This window comes from Nerophis lumbriciformis, linkage group LG33 (genome assembly GCF_033978685.3).
Source record: "Nerophis lumbriciformis linkage group LG33, RoL_Nlum_v2.1, whole genome shotgun sequence".
Taxonomy (NCBI): Eukaryota; Metazoa; Chordata; class Actinopteri; order Syngnathiformes; family Syngnathidae; genus Nerophis; species Nerophis lumbriciformis.
Genome location: NC_084580.2, coordinates 1686120 through 1705388, shown reverse-complemented (window position 1 = coordinate 1705388; position 19269 = coordinate 1686120). Strand labels below are relative to the sequence as shown.

The 19269-nt window shown below is 39.1% G+C and overlaps 1 protein-coding gene across 18 annotated transcripts in view; it reads left to right on the top strand.

The window, feature by feature from the left end:
* atxn2 (ataxin 2) overlaps nucleotides 1-19269 on the top strand; it is a 42026-nt gene that overhangs the window by 645 nt on the left and 22112 nt on the right. For 5 of the 18 annotated variants that reach the window (XM_072912112.1, XM_061928224.1, XM_061928232.1 and 2 more), the window contains exons 1-4: nucleotides 1908-2439; nucleotides 16774-16804; nucleotides 16941-17000; nucleotides 17279-17350. In XM_072912112.1, coding sequence (XP_072768213.1) covers nucleotides 2345-2439; nucleotides 16774-16804; nucleotides 16941-17000; nucleotides 17279-17350 — 258 coding nt within the window. In that variant the 5' untranslated portion in view covers nucleotides 1908-2344. Of the gene's footprint in view, nucleotides 1-1846; nucleotides 2440-16773; nucleotides 16805-16940; nucleotides 17001-17278; nucleotides 17351-19269 lie in introns of those variants that run through there. The other 13 variants (XM_072912110.1, XM_061928223.2, XM_072912114.1 and 10 more) reach the window with 12 other exon arrangements.

Below are 19269 nucleotides of genomic sequence, written 5' to 3'. Positions count from 1 at the left end.
AACATGTCGCACAGCGGGGAGATGGTGAAAGTAGCCAAGACAACGACCTATTATGCTAATCTTGTAGCATCATGAAAGAGGGGCAACTCTACTGTATTAGTGTAGGTACACGATAGCAGTTCAACCACACCGCCTGATCAAAATGTTACTATTGACATTTTAACTGGAATAAAATGCACTATTTTTCTTAGTGTGAGCGCAAACTATGTCAGCTATGGTTAAATGCCGTGTGAAAAGTCTAATAAACTCATCAATACAAATATTCTGATTTAAAAATGTTTTTTTTTTTTTTTTTTTACAAATATACACAATGAAAGAGCATTAGCAGAAAACAATTAGGACAGCTTTCATTTAAAACTGAAACATTATGTACTGTATTTCTGCAATTTGTTCACTCGAGAGAAACACATTTAAATTGTAATAGTTGATGGGTTTAGCTCTCAACATTTTTTTGTGTATAGTGCAAGTTTATAAGCGTATAAATAAATGATTGCTTATAGTGGAAGTACTTGGCATGTTTAAGACAATTTCTGATGAACGACATCCTGATACAGTTTTACATTTTAAATATTTAGACAGAGAATACATATATTTCACGCTGATTAAAAAAAAAATCAATATTAACATTATTATCAGGCGATATTTTGTACCTCCTTTTGTACACCTCCACGATGAATGCGACTAGTAGCAATGCATCAGAAATAATCACACTTTAAAATGACAATTATCTCGTTTTTTCTCTATTGTAAAAATCATCATATGTGAATTTGCATGATGCATATGGTAATGATTTGTTTTCAACATACTTCACAAGTAACACTAAGGAATATTGCATGTTTACATTCGCACATATACACATGCATTCATTCATTTTTATGTATCTCCTTCATTGATGTGCATCTTTGATAGATAGACAATTATACCTCAATTATACAATTATACATTTACACACCAATGCCTGAGAAGGAGCAGGATGAAGAACAATCTTCTATTTTCCTGCCCCCTTCAACATAATACGTAGTCTTACTTAATGGATATCATATAAACCAACAATTACATCCAAATATAATGAAAACAAACAAAACGTGCAAAACTTCATGAAGTACAAACCGAACAAAAAAAAAGTAATATACACTTCACGGGATGATACAAAACAAATACAAAATCAGGCATAAAACAAGTAAAATAATAAATATAAAGCAAAATGTAAACACTTATGGCTGTCCATATGATCTTATTGTTCTGTCTTTATATATTTTTTTCAATTGGAATATATTTTTACAGTCTTTTATCTCATTGTAAAGAGAATTCCATAGTTTAACCCCCACCACTGATACACATTTGTTTTAAAGTTGTCCTTGAATACTGATGTTTAAAATTACCCTTTCTTCTATGCTCTTCATTCTCAGAAGTGATGACAAACATTTTTTGTAAATTTGCTGGTAATGTTTTACTTTTAGCCTTAAACATGACACATAATGTCTGTAACTTTAGCTCCTGTAGTTTCAATAAACCAGAATTAATAAATAATATGTTAGTGTATTCTAAGTAATCTACTTTATGAATAATCCTTATGAATATATATGTATGATTATGCATAAATATGAATTGACGTGTAATAGTTGATTACAGTACATGTCAGCGTAATTGATGCGCATGGGTATGCTGTGCGTTAGCCGGTTCACGTGGATGCCACAACACTGCCATCCAGTACTTCCTGAAAATAGTCCCATTACGTAGCGCTTTTGTGTAAAATATACGACTGTCAATATATGCTTATTTTTTTCACTTACAAACGTGTCTGTAATTACATGTTTTGTATGGTTGTGTGTTATGGTTGACGATCGTATGATGATGTATGCTCAGACCGCCATGGGCTGTTACGCATGTCAAATATCCCTCCGCTGTTTTTTTTGTCCCCTTTCAGACTGTTTTGGTCTTGTCGATGTTAGCAACGCAAACAGCCCTAGACAGCACGAAATCACATTTTGTGATTAGAAATTCCTTTTGTTTGGATTACACAACACGTTGGCAAGAGGTTCAACGCCCGTGTTTATCACAGGAGAGTCATCTGTGCGTGTTGTCTTTTTAAGTGGTGTTTTTTTCCAGTTTTAATAGGAATTGCACAGGTTGCTAATTGAGCTAGCAAGCCCGCTAGCTTGTTAGCATAGCATCTCCCTCTAGAGGCACGTTGACATTAGCTTGCTAGCCTCGGACTTGCTAACGGCGGCGGCGGCCAACTGTCAACACACAACCGCACACACACACCACAATCTTCCTCTTACAGGAGAGAATTGCGGTGTCGAGCTGGTCATTTTAAAACGCCGTCTTTTATGGGAGCGACATGTCAATGAAGGCCGGTGGAAATCGCAGCAAACCCGGCGGTGGTAACGCCGCTGGTGCCGGAGGAAGCGGCGGGGGACGACAGAATCTGGGCAGGTCTGTGCAATTCATATACAAAAAAAATACATTAACGGTGAGCTCCGCTGTGGTCGATCCCCGAAATGTGGACACAAAGGTTACTCAAAGTGGGTTTTTTTTAGAGATGACATCTACAATTTGTGCTCCAAACATGAGGAGGCGGGTTTGTGAACGTTAAAACGGGCCTTGCGATGCATTGGTCACCCTGCTAGCGCGGCCTTGCTGCTTGTCCCTGAATTGTTGCAACCAGTAGCCGCCTTTTGCACATTTTATCAATTGCGCCTGTATTCTAGTGATTATACCACGTTTTGGCTGACCGTTCTTATACGCATCCATTTGCACAGGAGTCCGGCGAGGGAGCGTTAATTAACCGTTTGACAGCTCATTTAATTGAATGGCCTCTGCAAGCTAACCATTGCATTTATCACCTGAACGCATCATTTGCATGTTGCTGAATATGTTTCTGTAACACCCACACAATGCAATGGCAAACGTTTTTTTTTTGTAAATAAACGGAATGTGGCATATGGGCGTATGTGTGTCTGCGGGAAGAAAGAGGGTTGGGGTAGGATAATGGAGAGTAATAAGCTGCCTGTCAACCTTGACATTGCTGCTCATGTGAAATAATGCCCTTGAAGTACGACTTTTAAGCACATGGGTATCGGGTTTGTGTGGGAAATATCTGCACTGGCTTGGACTTGTGCAATGTTCTTATTATCATTCACTGGTCACCGGCACAGTACGCCCTATTTGCTCATTGCGTAGCATTCCTCTGAGGCCGTCATTTTTTTTTATACATTTAACACGCATTCAGTGATATTATCTATGTTCTAGTGGGGAACCTTTGTGACTCAATTTCAGTGGATAATGATGGGTAATCTTTTTGAACAAATTGTCTGACTCTTGGAAAAAGGGACATTGATTGTAATGAAGGCATATGTGTGCTGAATGTGCTGAACAAAAAGGTGCATTCGAGGACATGCTGGATTTAATAAGGTGTATTCTAGGGCATGTAGGAAAAACAAGGTGTACTCTTGGGCATGCTGCAATGAACAGGCTACATGCTAGACAAAATATGGTGCATTCAACGAGATGCTAGACGAATAAGATGTAGGCTATTGAAGAACATGCTGTAAGGAATGCTGGTCATTGTAGGACATGCTGCAAGAAATAAGGTGTATTTAGTCACATGTTGAAAGAAATAAGGTACATTCCAGGACATGACAGAATAAATATTTAAGGACATTCTGTATTAGACAAAATATAGTGCATTCTAGGATGCAGTAGGAAATACAGTCATCCCAATGCCACATCACGTTTCAAAAGTTTGCAGCTTCACTCTATTGCAACTTTTTATACTTACATGGGGAAATAACTACAAAAGTACACTTCATTCATTAACGGTGTTACAAAAAAGATCAGTTAGAATTATACATAACGTTGGATATAGAGAACATACAAACCCCGTATTTATTGAATCAAAAATACTGAAATTCCAAGACAGTGAATTTTCAAACAGCTAAAATCATACACAAAGCAAACTATAATCTGATACCCAAGAATATACAATGATTCTTCTCAACAAAAGAGGAGAAATATAATCCTAGAGAAAAATTTAATTTAAAACATTTGTACGCACATACAACACTTAAGACCTTCAGTATATCAGTATGTGGAATTAAATTATGGAATCAATCAATCAATCAATCTTTATTTATATAGCCCTAAATCACAAGTGTCTCAAAGGGCTGCACAAGCCACAACGACATCCTCGGTACAAAGCCCACATACGGGCAAGGAAAAACTCACCCCAGTGGGACGTCGATGTGAATGACTATGAGAAACCTTGGAGAGGACCGCATATGTGGGTAACCCCCCCCCTCTAGGGGAGACCGAAAGCAATGGATGTCGAGTGGGTCTGACATAATATTGTGAGAGTCCAGTCCATAGTGGATCCAACATAATAGTAAGAGTCCTGTCCATAGTGGGGCCAGCAGGACACCATCCCGAGCGGAGACGGGTCAGCAGCGCAGAGATGTTCCCAGCCGATGCACAGGCGAGCGGTCCACCCCGGGTCCCGACTCTGGACAGCCAGCACTTCATCCATGGCCACCGGACCTGTGCCCCCCCCCCCCCCCCCCCCCCCTCAAGGAAAAGGGGAGCAGAGGAGAAAAGAAAAGAAACGGCAGATCAACTGGTCTAACAGGGGGGCTATTTAAAGGCTAGAGTATACAAATGAGTTTTAAGATGGGACTTAAATGCTTCTACTGAGGTAGCATCTCTAATTGTTACCGGGAGGGCATTCCATAGTACTGGAGCCCGAATAGAAAACGCTCTATAGCCCGCAGACTTTTTTTGGGCTCTGGGAATCACTAATAAGCCGGAGTTCTTTGAACGCAGATTTCTTGCCGGGACATATGGTACAATGCAATCGACAAGATAGGACGGAGCTAGACCGTGTAGTATTTTATACGTAAGTAGTAAAACCTTAAAGTCACATCTTAAGTGCACAGGAAGCCAGTGCAGGTGAGCCAGTATAGGCGTAATATGATCAAACTTTCTTGTTCTTGTCAAAAGTCTAGCAGCCGCATTTTGTACCAACTGTAATTTTTTAATGCTAGACATAGGGAGACCCGAAAATAATACGTTACAGTAGTCGAGACGAGACGTAACGAACGCATGAATAATGATCTCAGCGTCGCTAGTGGATAAAATAGAACGAATTTTAGCGATATTACGGAGATGAAAGAAGGCCGTTTTAGTAACACTCTTAATGTGTGATTCAAACGAGAGAGTTGGGTCGAAGATAATACCCAGATTCTTTACTGATTCGCCTTGTGTAATTGTTTGGTTGTCAAATGTTAAGGTGGTATTATTAGATAAATGTCGGTGTTTAGCAGGACCGATAATCAGCATTTCCGTTTTCTTGGCGTTGAGTTGCAAGAAGTTAGCGGACATCCATTGTTTAATTTCATTAAGACACGCCTCCAGCTGACTACAATCCGGCGTGTTGGTCAGCTTTAGGGGCATGTAGAGTTGGGTGTCATCAGCATAACAATGAAAGCTAACACCGTATTTGCGTATGGATTAAGCAAAGAAATCAAACAATGTACTAATATGATACACTTCAAGAAACTCTTCAAACTTAGTGTTTACAAAGTACAAAGAAGAAGAACCATGATCCTACTCCTTTTCGAACATGTTGAATAAAGCAGTGTTTTTAAACCACTGTGCTGTGGCACACTAGTGTGCCGTAGGATTCACCTATTTGGGTTAAAAATATTTTTTGCAAACCAGTAATTATAGTCTGCAAATTATGTGTTGTTGTGTCTGTACTGTCTAGAGCTTGGCAGAGTAACCGTGTAATACTCTTCCATATTAGTAGGTGGCAGACGATAGCTAATTGCTTTGTAGATGTCGGAAACAGCGGGAGGCAGCGTGCAGGTAAAAATGTAACTAATGCTTAAACCAAAAATAAACAAAAGGTGAGTGGCCCGAAGAAAAGGCATTGAAGCGTAGGGAAGGCTATGTAGAACGAAACTAAAACTGAACTGGCGGCAAAGTATACAAAAACAGATTGCTGGATGACAGCAAAGACTTACTGTGGAGCAAAGACGGCGTCCACAATGTACATCCGAACATGACATGACAATCAACAATGTCCCCACAAAGAAGGATAAAAACAGCTGAAATATTCTTGATTGCTAAAACAAAGTAGATGCCGGAAAATATCGCTCAAAGGAAGACATGAAATACTACAGGAAAATACCAAAAAAAAAGAAAAAGCCACTAAAATAGGAGCGCAAGACAAGAACTAAAACACTACACACAGGAAACCAGCAAAAAACTCAAAATAAGTCGGTGTGATGTGACAGGTCATGACAGTACACCTACTTTGAGACAAGAGCTATATTGATGCATGGTTGGTTATGGTTTAAAGGGGAACATTATCACAATTTCAGAAGGGTTAAAACCATTAAAAATCAGTTCCCAGTGGCTTATTTTATTTTTCCAAGTTTGTTTTCAAAATTTTACCCATCACGCAATATCCCTAAAAAAAGCTTCAAAGTGTCTGATTTTAACCATCGTTATATACACCCGTCCATTTTCCTATGACGTCACACAGTGATGCCAATACAAACAAACATGGCGGATAGAACAGCAAGGTATAGCGGATTCAGACTTGGATTTCAGCGGCTTAAGCGATTCAACAGATTACGCATGTATTGAAACGGATGGTTGTAGTGTGGAGGCAGGTAGCGAAAACGAAATTGAAGAAGAAACTGAAGCTATTGAGCCATATCGGTTTGAACCGTATGCAAGCGAAACCAACGAAAACGACACGACAGCCAGCGACACGGGAGAAAGCGAGGACGAATTCGGCGATCGCCTTCTAACCAACGATTGGTATGTGTTTGTTTGGCATTAAAGGAAACTAACAACTATGAACTAGGTTTACAGCATATGAAATACATTTGGCAACAACATGCACTTTGAGAGTGCAGACAGCCCATTTCAGGCGCGCTAAGAACATATATTTTTCCACGATTTCAGCACTCAGGTTAACCATACCTAAATAGACACAAAATACTGCATTACACAAGACTCCCCGAATGTACTCGAATCATTGAAAAAAATAAATGTTTTTAAGCTAAATTATTGGTAAACACAGTTTATGTATAATAATTTACGTAAAACCGCGAGTAATGAATAAAGTTTTCATCAATTAATATATTCTGTAGACATACCCTCATCCGCTCTCTTTTCCTGAAAGCTGATCTGTTCAGTTTTGGAGTTGATGTCAGCATCTGCTTTGAGTGTCGCAGGATATCCACACATTCTTGCCATCTCTGTGGTAGCATAGCTTTCGTCGGTAAAGTGTGCGGAACAGACGACTGACCATTTCGTTGGCTTTCCCCACAGCCTCGTATTTTGAACAAATTTTGTCCAATTTCTTGCCACTTTTGCATCTTTGGGCCACTGGTGCAACTTGAATCCGTCCCTGTTCGTGTTGTTACACCCTCCGACAACACACCGACGAAAGTGAGAAAATGGCGGATTGCTTCCCGATGTGACGTCACGTTCCGAGAGCGAATAATAGAAAGGCGTTTAATTCGCCAAAATTCACCCATTTAGAGTTCGGAAATCGGTTTAAAAAAAAAAGGTCTTTTTTCTGCAACATCAAGGTATATATTGACGCTTACATAGATCTGGTGATAATGTTCCCCTTTAAAATCATATCCAACAATTGCGACAACGACTTTTTACTGTCAACTGAGTTTCGTTTTTTAATGATTTCTGCTGGTGGTGTGCTTCTGGGTTTTTTCAACGCAAAAAATGTGCCTTTGCTCAATAAAGGTTGAAAAACACTGGAATAGAGAAACTGAAAATTGTAATGTGTCATGCTGTATGCATGCATGTTCAAAACAAACTCAAACTCAACTCAACTTTTTTCCTTAAAACATGTTTCATGTATTCATGGCCTACATCAAGCAGTTTCAAGCATAAAAATGGCTAAATCAACACAAAATATGAATACTATAGTAAGGCTGCACGATGTTTAGAAAAAACGTATTTACGATTTTTTTTTTGTCAAATTGCGATTCCATCCATCCATCCATTTTCTACTGCTTGTCCCTTTCGGGGTCGCTGGAGCCTATTTCAGCTGCATTTGGGCGGAAGGCGGCGTACACCCTGGACAAGTCGCCACCTCATCGCAGGGCCAACACAGGTAGACAGACAACATTCACACTCACATTCACACACTAGGGCCAATTTAGTGTTGCCAATCAACCTATCCTCAGGTGCATGTCTTTGGAGGTGGGAGGAAGCTGGAGTACCCGGAGGGAACCCACGCAGTTACAGGGAGAACATGCAAACTCCGCACAGAAAGATCCCGAGCCCTGGATTGAACTCACAACCTTCTTATTGTGAGGCAGACACACTAACCCCTGTCCCACCGTGATGCCCCAAATTGCGATTCAATTTACTATTATATTTTATACATAAAAATGTATAAAACTGCGAAATATGTCAATCAACACATTCGTGTCTCAAGGTGCCACACATTAGAACAATATGCAATCATTTACTTTAACAATATTTGGCTTTATGCAGACAACTCAGAGATTTTGTCAACTCTTAATTTGAAAAAATAACTGATAAAAACTATGCAGTGTTTATAATGTACTGTAATCATATAATAATAAGAATGAACCATTTAAAAGGTTGTAAACATTTATTTCTCATTACCATAGAGGTGTTTACCTTTGTACTGTAATTGGAAGGTAAATAACTTTGTTATACTAAATGGATAAACATCCATCCATCCATCCATTTTTCTACCGCTTGTCCCTTACGGGATTGCCGGTGGTGCTGAAACCTGTCCCCCCTGCACATGGACGGAAAGCGGCGTACACCCTGGACAAGTCGCCACCTCATAGCAGGGCCAACACAGATAGACAGACAACATTCACAACAAATTAAACGGACTCTTATTTCTGTAAGCAAAACTTTAACTTAAATAAATATTGTATTTTTTTTCAAGTGTAATTTTTCCCCAGTTGGAAAAAAGGCATTCTTGCTTGTTATGCATATTGATCAGCGTAAATTTGCCATCCAATTTGAAGCTGAAATATTACCACAACGGGACATTTGGCAATTTAATCATATTATTTTTCTCCAAATTTTTGTTAGTTTGCAGCACTTCTCACTGGTAAGTCGCAAGTAGGGAGGCTGTTATGTATCGCATGAATTAAAACCTCAAATGTCTATCAATCGTGCAGCCCTAGTATTGGCCACTAGATTCAACCCAATCAGGGTTTCCCCAACGTTTAATTGATTGTGGCGCAGAGCTAGGGCAAAATAAAAGCGACCAAATCTTAAAAATGAGTGTTTCTTAAGTGGAAACAATTAAAGTAATATATTGTTTGAATACAGCCAATTATTTACATGCTAATGCACCAAAAATTCGGACACTGAAAAAGTACTGCCAAAACATGAAGTTGTGATGATGTAAGCAAGACGGACGCGATTGTCTGGAGTTAAAGCAGCATGTCTGGGGGTAGGGACTTCCGAGACATGAGTGGGAAGTGACGTGTGTTGTGGGGGTCAAAGGTTGTTTGAGAGTTGCCGGGAAAATAAGAGACACAGGGTTTAAACCTGTTGGAGTGGAACGCTGCATTTTTGTGAAAAAAAAGAAAGACATACTGGGAATCTGTGCGTGCCTTCATTCCTTCGAATGTTACGATTCTTTGAATGGCGGTCGCTGTTTTGTTACACTAAGACTAAGACTGTGCATACATGCTGCTTCTGTCGAGATAGTAAGCAGGGAAAGGAGAACAAAAAAATGCCACTTAAAGAAAAAGATAAAAGCTATTGCTCTATTGCAGCTGTTTTTTCTGCTTCCACTAATAATGATCAGACTAGCGATAGTACGGTACCTCAGCCTCCCCTGTACAAACTTAGGTCTACATCCCCTCCCCCAAAAAGTTAACTTTTACAATGTCTTCACTTTTCAGATGACAATTTCATGTACTGCAACAGTTGCACTACTCTTAACAAAATAGGCACATCCATTGTGGTTAATAATGTTTTGTTTGCTTTAAAATTGACACTATTTATATTTTTTAGGACTTGTCTTCCTTTGAATTCTACTAATATCTCGTTATTTATGTTGTTACAAAATGCTATTTTATTAGGATTGTGTATGTCATACACTTGTGACAGTTTTACGCTCAGATACATTTTTAAAATAATTCAATACAACGCTTATTATAACCATATCATACCATATTACCAGCAAATTAATTCAATACACTTTTAGAAAAACAAGAATATGAGAACGATAAAGAAATACATATTTTTAAAAGGGCGCAGCTGTTTGCAACTTGCTCTCAGTTGCATTTTTCAAACAAAAAATATAACAAGAACACCACCAGCTAGCTTATGTTACCAATACTAGTTATGTTTTACGAGCTAAAAAACGTACGAGGTCGGGATATAATGCTTAAAATCATTTTGAAAGTTAGCGCTCCCGAGGCATCTCCGTAAAGGTTGCAAACAGCCCCTTTTATTGGGACTCTCTGAATTTCCCCAGGACCCGACTAAAATGACCACCAGTGAGTCCTTGGGACTCACTACATTTAAAACCTATCAACAGCACTGGTCATTCTGTCATGTGTTTTAGTGTCATTACGATCTATGTTATGTAATTGCATGTAAAGTGCTCTGTCATGTTATGTGAATGTACAGAATGTGTAACTTAGTACGTCGTATGACTTCACTACAAAAGCTGTGGGACAGGGATGTTTAATTGAGGGTTGCATTAGGGCTTGTGATAGCACAGTGTTTACATGTATGAGTGTACATGTGTGTTACTGTGTACGTTCTTTGAGTGTTAATAACACAATCAATTGTGTTATTTAGGACACTGTATATTCCTCCTAAGTTTTTTCTGTGCTACTAAAAGTTTTCTGTTTCTCTAAATGTTTTCTTTTAGTAGCACCGGGCTCCTAGTAAAAAAAAAAGCTAAGCATACAGCCCTGCGAAGACGTCTCATAATCCTCACAAAGAAACAGGGTGAAGTGCGGGGGGACAAGATTAGAGCGGTCATATTTTGTAGCAGGGCTCTAATCAACCGATTCATGACTTTCCAACCGGACATCGACCTATCCTAGCTATAGATCGATCCAAAAGCTCGCCCGACGATGTCATCATATCTGTAAAGTTGAAATCTGTTTTCGATTTGTACTGATACATTTTTACACCCCTAGTGGTTGTGCATTTAAATAAGGTGTTTTGTTGCCACACAAACAGGGCACGTTGGAGTGACGACAGACGGTGAGTAGGGAACTGTCAGTGGATGCTATCTTGCTTCAGAGCAACTTTATAGAATATTATGGATTTGGGGCAGCGCAGCTCTGTTGGTAGAGCGGCTGTAAGGGTTTCCAGGTTTGATTCCTGCTTCCGCCACCCTCGTCACTGCCGTTGGGTCCATGGGCAAGACACACTACCCACCTGCTCCCAGTACCACCAGCACGGGTTTATATGTAGCTTAAGATGTAGATATAGGTTTTATTATGTAAAGTGCTTTGAGTCACTAGAGAAAAAGTGTTATATAAATATAATTTACTTCACTTATTATATTACTCTAACTTTTTTGAGGGAATTAGTATTGGCTTGTGGCTTACTGGATTGCTAGTAGGGCGGTTGTTGAAGCGCGTTCACTTCAAACGGACACTAACTCTTATTAGCGTGTGTGACTTTGAGGAACTTTTGAGGAGGAAATATTGTTTTGTTATGTACTTTTGTGTGGTGTTACTTCCTTAATTGTGATTATTCCAAACTGATTTTTAGAATCTTCCCTTGTTTCTTTTTTAAGACTGGCAGTGGAAGCTGAAGTCAATGTGACACTGTGTCATAATTACTAGTCAGCTGGATAAAAAAAGTACAGATAAGCCCTATAATTTATCCAGAATCATTAATGTACACTCAGTACCCCATCTTGACAGAAAAAAACTAAAATGTAGACATTTTGCAAATGTATTTTAAATAAAAAACTCAAAATTCACATGTACATAAGTATTCAGACCCTTTGCTCAATACGTTGTCAATGCAACTTTAGCAGCAATTACAGCCTCAAGTTTTTTTCTTTGCACACCTATCTCTGGGCTGTTTTGCCCATTCCTTTTTGCCCATTCCTTTTTGCAGCACCTCTCCAGCTCTGTCAGATTGGATGGTAATCGTTGGTTGTCATCCAGGATGTCTCTGTACATCGCTGCATTCATATTTCCCTCTATCCTGAATAGGGCTGCAACAACTAATCGATTAAATCGATTAAAATCCATTATAAAAATAGTTGGCGATTAATTTAGTCATCGATTCGTTGGATCTATGCTATGCACATGCGCAGAGGCAATTATTTAAAACATTTTTTTTTTTTTATAAACCTTTATTTATAAACTGCAACATGTACAAACAGCTGAGAAACAATAATCAAAATAAGTATGGTGCCAGTATGCTGTTTTTTTCAATAAAATACTGGAAAGGATAGAAATGTAGTTTGTCTCTTTTATCCGATTATTAATAGATTAATCGAAGTAGTAATCGACCGATTAATCGATTATCAAATTAATTGTTAGTTGCAGCCCTAATCCTGACTAGTCTCCCAGTTCCTGTGGCCAAAAGCCATCCCCACAACATGATGCTGCCACCCCCATGCTTCACTGTAGGGATTATATTGACCTGGTGTAGAGCAGTGCCTGGTTTCTTCCAAATATGATGCCTGTCATTCACGCCAAAGAGTTCAAGCTTTGTCTTATCAGACCAGAAAATTAGTTTTCCCATGGTCTAAGAGTCTTCAGGTGCATTTTGGCTAACGTTTTACTAAGAAATGGCTTCCGTCTGGCCACTCTACCATACAGGCCTATTGGCGGATTGTTGCAGAGATGGTTGTTCTTCTGGAAGGTTCTTCTCTCTTCACAGATGAATGCTGTAGCTCTGACAGAGTTGACCATCCGGTTCTTGGTAATCTCCCTGATTAGACCAAGATGAATGCAGCAATGTACAGAGACATATTGGATGAAAACCAGTGCTTCCCATCCAATCTGATAGAGGTTGAGAGGTGCTGCAAAGAGGAATGGGCGAAACTGCCCAAAAATAGGTGTGCCAAACTTGTGGCATTGTATTCAAAAAGACTTGAGGCTGTAATTTCTACCAAAGGTGCATCAACTAAGTATTTGATTTTTGAGTATTTGATTTTTAATCCTGCGATGAGGTGGCGACTTGTCCAGGGTGTACCCCGCCTTCCGCCCGATTGTAGCTGAGATAGGCTCCAGCGCCCCCCGCGACCCCAAAGGGAATAAGCGGTAGAAAATGGATGATTTTTAATCAATTTGCAAACATTTCTACATTTGTTTTTTTATGTTAAGATGTGGTGCTGAGTGTACATTTAAAAAAATAATACTTTTTTTATTTTAGCAAATGGCTGCAATAAAGCAGAGTGAACAAGTTTAAGGGGTCTGAACACTTTCCGTACCCACTGTATATTGGCACTCTGCAGTAATAACCATGTCAACCATTCAGAGCGCGCTGTTTAACATTGTGGCCACTAATTGGCTCAACCTCAGACAGCATTACTTTATTGGATTAAAAGAGTATAAAGGTGCCTATTTGGCTGTTATTACATGTCTAGAGGGCTCCCACAATGTTAATCATATTTATAAGGTTGTAAACAGATTATTTAATCCTATAACTTTGGAAATTAATTTACCATGATCAGGCCCAGAAACCAATTACAGGGATAAACAAGGGTTTACTTTAGCACTAAAATAATTTTAGTGCAGTCAAAGAAATAGACAGAATGATGCATTCTAAGACCTGCTTGAATTAATAAGGTGCATATTAGGACATGGTAGGTCTGCGATTGTCTGGCGACTAGTCTAGTATGTACCCCGCTTCTCGCCCAAAGTCCACTAGAATAGGCTCCATCTTACCCGCGACTCTAGTGAGAATAAGCAGTGGAGAAAATGGACGCATGGAAGGACATACCAGAAAAACATGGTCCATGTTAACCGCATGAATAAGGTGCATTCCATGACAAAATAGGAGAACCAGGTACAGTCCAGGAAACCCTTAGAATAACAAATTGCTTTTTAGGGTGTAGTTCTAAAGAAGTACGGTGGATTTTAGGACAAATTTTGAAAATAATAACGTGAATTCTCTGGGAGATGTACACTTGATAGGAACAAGTTGACATCTATGACATGGTTATTTTACTAGAAGAGTAAAATAACGCCCTATAGTTCGTATTTTTCGGACCGTAGGGCGCACCGTATTATAAGGCGCACTGCCGATGAGAGGATCTGTTTGTCTATTTTTATACAAAAGGCGCACTGGATTATAAGTAGGGCTGGGTGATATGGCTTTTTATTAATATCTTGATATTTTTAGGCCATGTCACGATACACGATATATATCGCGATATTTTGCCTTAGCCTTGAATTAACACTTGATGCATATAATCACAGCAGTATGATGATTCTATGTGTCTACTTTAAAACATTATTGTTCATACTTCATTAATATATGCTCATTTTAAACTTTCATGCAGAGAGGGAAATCGCAACTAAGTCAATTTACCAAAAGTGTATTTATTAAACAGTTATTAAGCAGTGGCACAAACATTCATGTCATTTCAAAACAGGAAGTGCAAGATTGTCAGAGACATTTCAAAACAAGCTATTAGTGCACTTTTGTGCATGATGTCAAACAAGATATTTCAATAAGTGTCACATAAAATTGAGCTGCATATGAAATAGTATATGTCCTACGGTGTTGATGTGGGAATAGTTGCTTCGGCATTTTGTTGGTGTGGCACCGAATGGAGATGTTGACATGCACAGTTTGAAGCACTCTTCTTTCTCTAGCGGGTGACTTTTCAAATGACATTAGCAGTGCTGCTACTTTTTGTAGCAACGCTTTTGCCGCATAAATGTTCAACATATTCCCGCTTGAAGCCAAACCACCGCCAGACGATGGACCCAGTGCTGTTTTTCTTGGGAATTAATTCTTCCTCCATGTTACCAGATTTGCACCTTCTCTCTCTCGTATTACCACTCGCACCGCTCCGCTAGCATCACAGCTAATGTTACCATGTCGCTACCTCTCTGCTCGGGGAGGGCTTGTGACGTTGCTCACGTGACGTGTGTAAGAAGGTGCGCTTGTTTTAAGTCTCTGTGAGAAGGAGAGACAAGAAAGAGTGGGAAACGCATGCAGTTTAATGCCCGCAGCTAAAAGCAACTGCGTGAGAACGTATACTCGAATATCACGATAGTCATTTTCTATATCGCACAGAGACAAACCCGCGATATGTCGAGTATATCGATATATCGCCCAGCCCTAATTATAAGGCTCATTAAAGGGGTCATATTATGATTTTTTTTTCTCCAATTAAAACACTCCCTTTTGTCTACATAACATGTAATTGTGTTTTCTCTGGTTAAAATGTTGCATTTATTATGTTTTACAGACCATTTTCAAGTCGCTTTTTGACCGTCTCTTTAGGATGGGCCGTTTTGTGGGCGGGTCTTATTTACGTGGCTTCACTTCGACAGCGACTTCTCCCCGCCATCTTTGTTGTACCGGTGTAGCGTGTAAGGACGGGAGTTGAAGGAAGCGTATAAAAAGATGGAGCTAAATGTTTTAATGACATTCAGACTTTGCTATAACAAACAACGGAGCAGGATCTCATCATCCATGGACAACAACAATGGATATGGGTCCCGTGAAAAACCGTCTGACCGAAATTCTCTAAAAATACGGTAATCAAAGTTCCGTAGATTAATTATGTATACCAGTAGTTTTAGCGCTTCCATAGCAAACTACTGACAGATATAAGTTTAAACTTTATGCTACTTTATATTAGAAATGGCAACAGCAGAGGATGAATGCCCTACAACAAGAGGATAGCGAAAAAGGAGTTTATTGACTACTGTGTCAGCGCGGGCTACAATGGCGGATGTGCGCACATTTTCGAGACTGCAGAGTGCAGACCCCAAATACACATAAAAATTTGTTTTGTATAATATTGAGAAACAAAACACCAGTTGATGTCTCTTAATTGGTGCCATTTTGGGGTCCTTATACACACACACCATAATAATACCCGTATGTTGTAGCACAGTACGCTTGACTACTGTAGCCGTAATGCATTGACGGTGCGGCTTCATAGCTTACCAAAGTCGTACTAAAACATTTTGACAGATTTTTGAAAGCTGTGTGTAATGTTCCATATTCTCAATGAAATATGATCAAAGTTGTGGGCTTGCTTGCTAACGTCGTCTTGCAGTGCACACATATCTCTTATGTGTGATTGCCGTCTACCGTTCACACTTATCATTGCACCATTTACCAAATAAAATCGCTTCGAGGTCAGTAAGCACAACCTAGATTAATACGTACATTATGCGCACTGTCGATTTTTGAGAAAATGAAAGGATTTTTAGTGCGGCTTATAGTCTGAAAAATACGGTACATTTAAGAACATACTGCAAGGTTAGGATATTGGGTTACATGCTGAAAGTACAATGTCTATGTTTATAACCATTAAGCACTCTTCATCTTAAGCCTTGTAAAATCGTTGTATGTCTAGAAATACTGTAAGTCATCATGGCTTCAGGTGCATTCAAGTACAATCAGCTGCATTTTGTGCATGATCCCATATGCTTGGGATATTAAAATTTGCAGATATTTCTCCCATTCCACAAAATAGAAATACTTTAATCACCATCACTTTCCTTTAAAAACACAAGAGGGCACGTTTGTCATCAGTTGTATGTTTCTATCTTACAGGGGAAGACACAGTGGTAAAGGTCCTGCAGCGGTAAGTAACCTGTTTGAATTGAAAAAAAAAAAGACAATACATCAAAATTGTCACACGGCATTGACTTTAGAAAGAGGAGGTTACTATCTAAAAAAGAAAGGCCATACAATGTCTACTGTGTTTTTCCCCTATTTAGGTTATTTTCAATGGAGTTTATGCAAACATGAGGATGGTCCATGTCTTAACATCTGTTGTGGTATGTTCGCTCTCTTGAAACACTTCTAGTCAGAAATCTAACTGTGCCACAGTACTAAATGCAGCAATGCAAGATGGGGTTTTTTCTAACCGTAAATTACTAAGTAAAAATGTTCAAACAGCAATAAAACAAAGCTTGTGTGATTCGCCTCGAATGCAGTTTACTTTAACAAAAACAATTGATCAGTCATTAGTTTGAAGCACAGCAGACGGCTTTTAAGCTGGTCTTGGGAGCGTTTACATTGACGCCTCACATTAATGAATTGTGGATGATTACAGGGCACCAGGTGTGAACTGAAGGTGAAAAATGGAACGGTCTATGAAGGAGTCTTCAAAACTTACGGTCCAGAGGTAAGATGCAAATCATGAGGTGAAATACTCTTACAGTGCACAGCTGAAGTGGGACTGACAACGTCCACCCTTTCAGCCTCTCCTTTTATGGAGGACAGCTACAAGGCCTTTCATCTTCCATTTTAGGTAAAGTCCATGTGAGCCCTGTTTATTTTTCACCCAAATAAAAGCGAAACTCGAGCAAGTTTTACTTAAGGTTGGACTTTGGACTGAATTTCAAAGTTAATAATCAATTCATTATTTTTTGAATATTGTTTTACACAGAATGGTAGAATTTTTACTGAGTCTTCCCAACTCCAGTTTCATGCTGGTTTTGCATTGAGCAGAAGAACGTTGTCCAGGGGCGTTGCATGGATGTAGCCAACTTCTTTCAAGTAGGCAAAGCCACATCTTCTTTTAGGGCTTTGACCCGACAATTTTGCTGGTCTGGATGTGAAAAAGGATTATATTTCCTCGTGGCTTATTAGGGCGTGGCTATTGGTGTGGAAGGGCTGTGGTCACTATGAAATCAGATATTGATGTCATGATTAATTTGATTGGTAATGATGCATGTATATTTTTTTTAAAGGCTAATCAAATGTTTTACATATATTTAAAAAAACACCGTGTTATTAGGTATTAGTACTAATATTTTGTTCTTATTATATTGTTTTGCTCTATTTTTCAATTGTTGCTGCTTATTGTAATGAATTTTGGGATTTAGTTTGCCAAATATGTAAACAGTCCTTTGAATTAGAGATGATAAAATTAACGAAGTGATTTATTGATATTTTCCACAATGAAGTCACGGTAAAACTAAGCACACTAAGGAAAATACCTTATATATACACATGAAGTGCACATAAATGTAGGAATCCCTTTAAAATAAAAATACAGTTTGGTATAAACTTTAAAAAAGCAATACCATTATACAGGATGAACGTTGGCTCTAATGCCTCTGGCCTAATGCTAATGTATAATGGACCCGCACAGTGACATGCTAATGAAAATTAGCAGGGCCAATCGCAGGGCACGTACATAGACAATCATTCACACTCACATTCATACCTATGGACAATTTACAGTCTCCAAAGAAGCTAACATGCATATTTTTGGAATGTGGGAAGAAGCCACAGTACACGTAGAAAAACCACACGCGCATGGGCACAACATGCACACTCCACACACACACACGTCCAAACAGAGGTTCGAAGACGCACCGGCACACGGCGTAAAGTTAGATGTTATTTTCGGCAGTAATGTCAAAACTAAGATATTTTACACAGGCTTGAATAAGAACTGAATCAATTAACCTGAAATAACCTTTCACTTCAACTTTCTCTGCTTATTTTTGCTGGGTTCCAACTTCGTACAGCTCGGGGCTCGGCCAGCCGTGGCGCTCCTAACAGGCGATTCAGATATACAAGGGTTTTTTTTTTTTTTTTAAATAAAGTATAGAGGATGTTTTTCAAGCATATTATGGCCAATAGTATGTAAATAATAGTACAAAAAAAGTTTAAAAAAAGTTTTTTATGTAAGAAAAAAAAAAAAAAAGTTAAACTGTGGCGGTTATGATTTTGCTGTGGCGTTGCGCCACGATCAAATACATGTAGGGGAAACCCAGGACAAACTGAACAGTCCAGTCGCGATCAATTGAATGCTCTGAGAATACAATGACCTAGATTAATGAGAAGATTGAGTTTTTTGACAATTAAGTCTTATACCTACTCAGTGGCCTCGTGGTTAGAGTGTTCGCCCTGAGATCGGTAGGTTGTGAGTTCAAACCCCGGCCGAGTCATACCAAAGACTATAAAAATGGGACCCATTACCTCCCTGCTTGGCACTCAGCATCAAGGGTTGGAATTGGGGGTTGACTCACCAAAAATGATTCCCGCTACTCCCCTCACCTCCCAGGGGGTGATCAAGGGTGATGGGTGAAA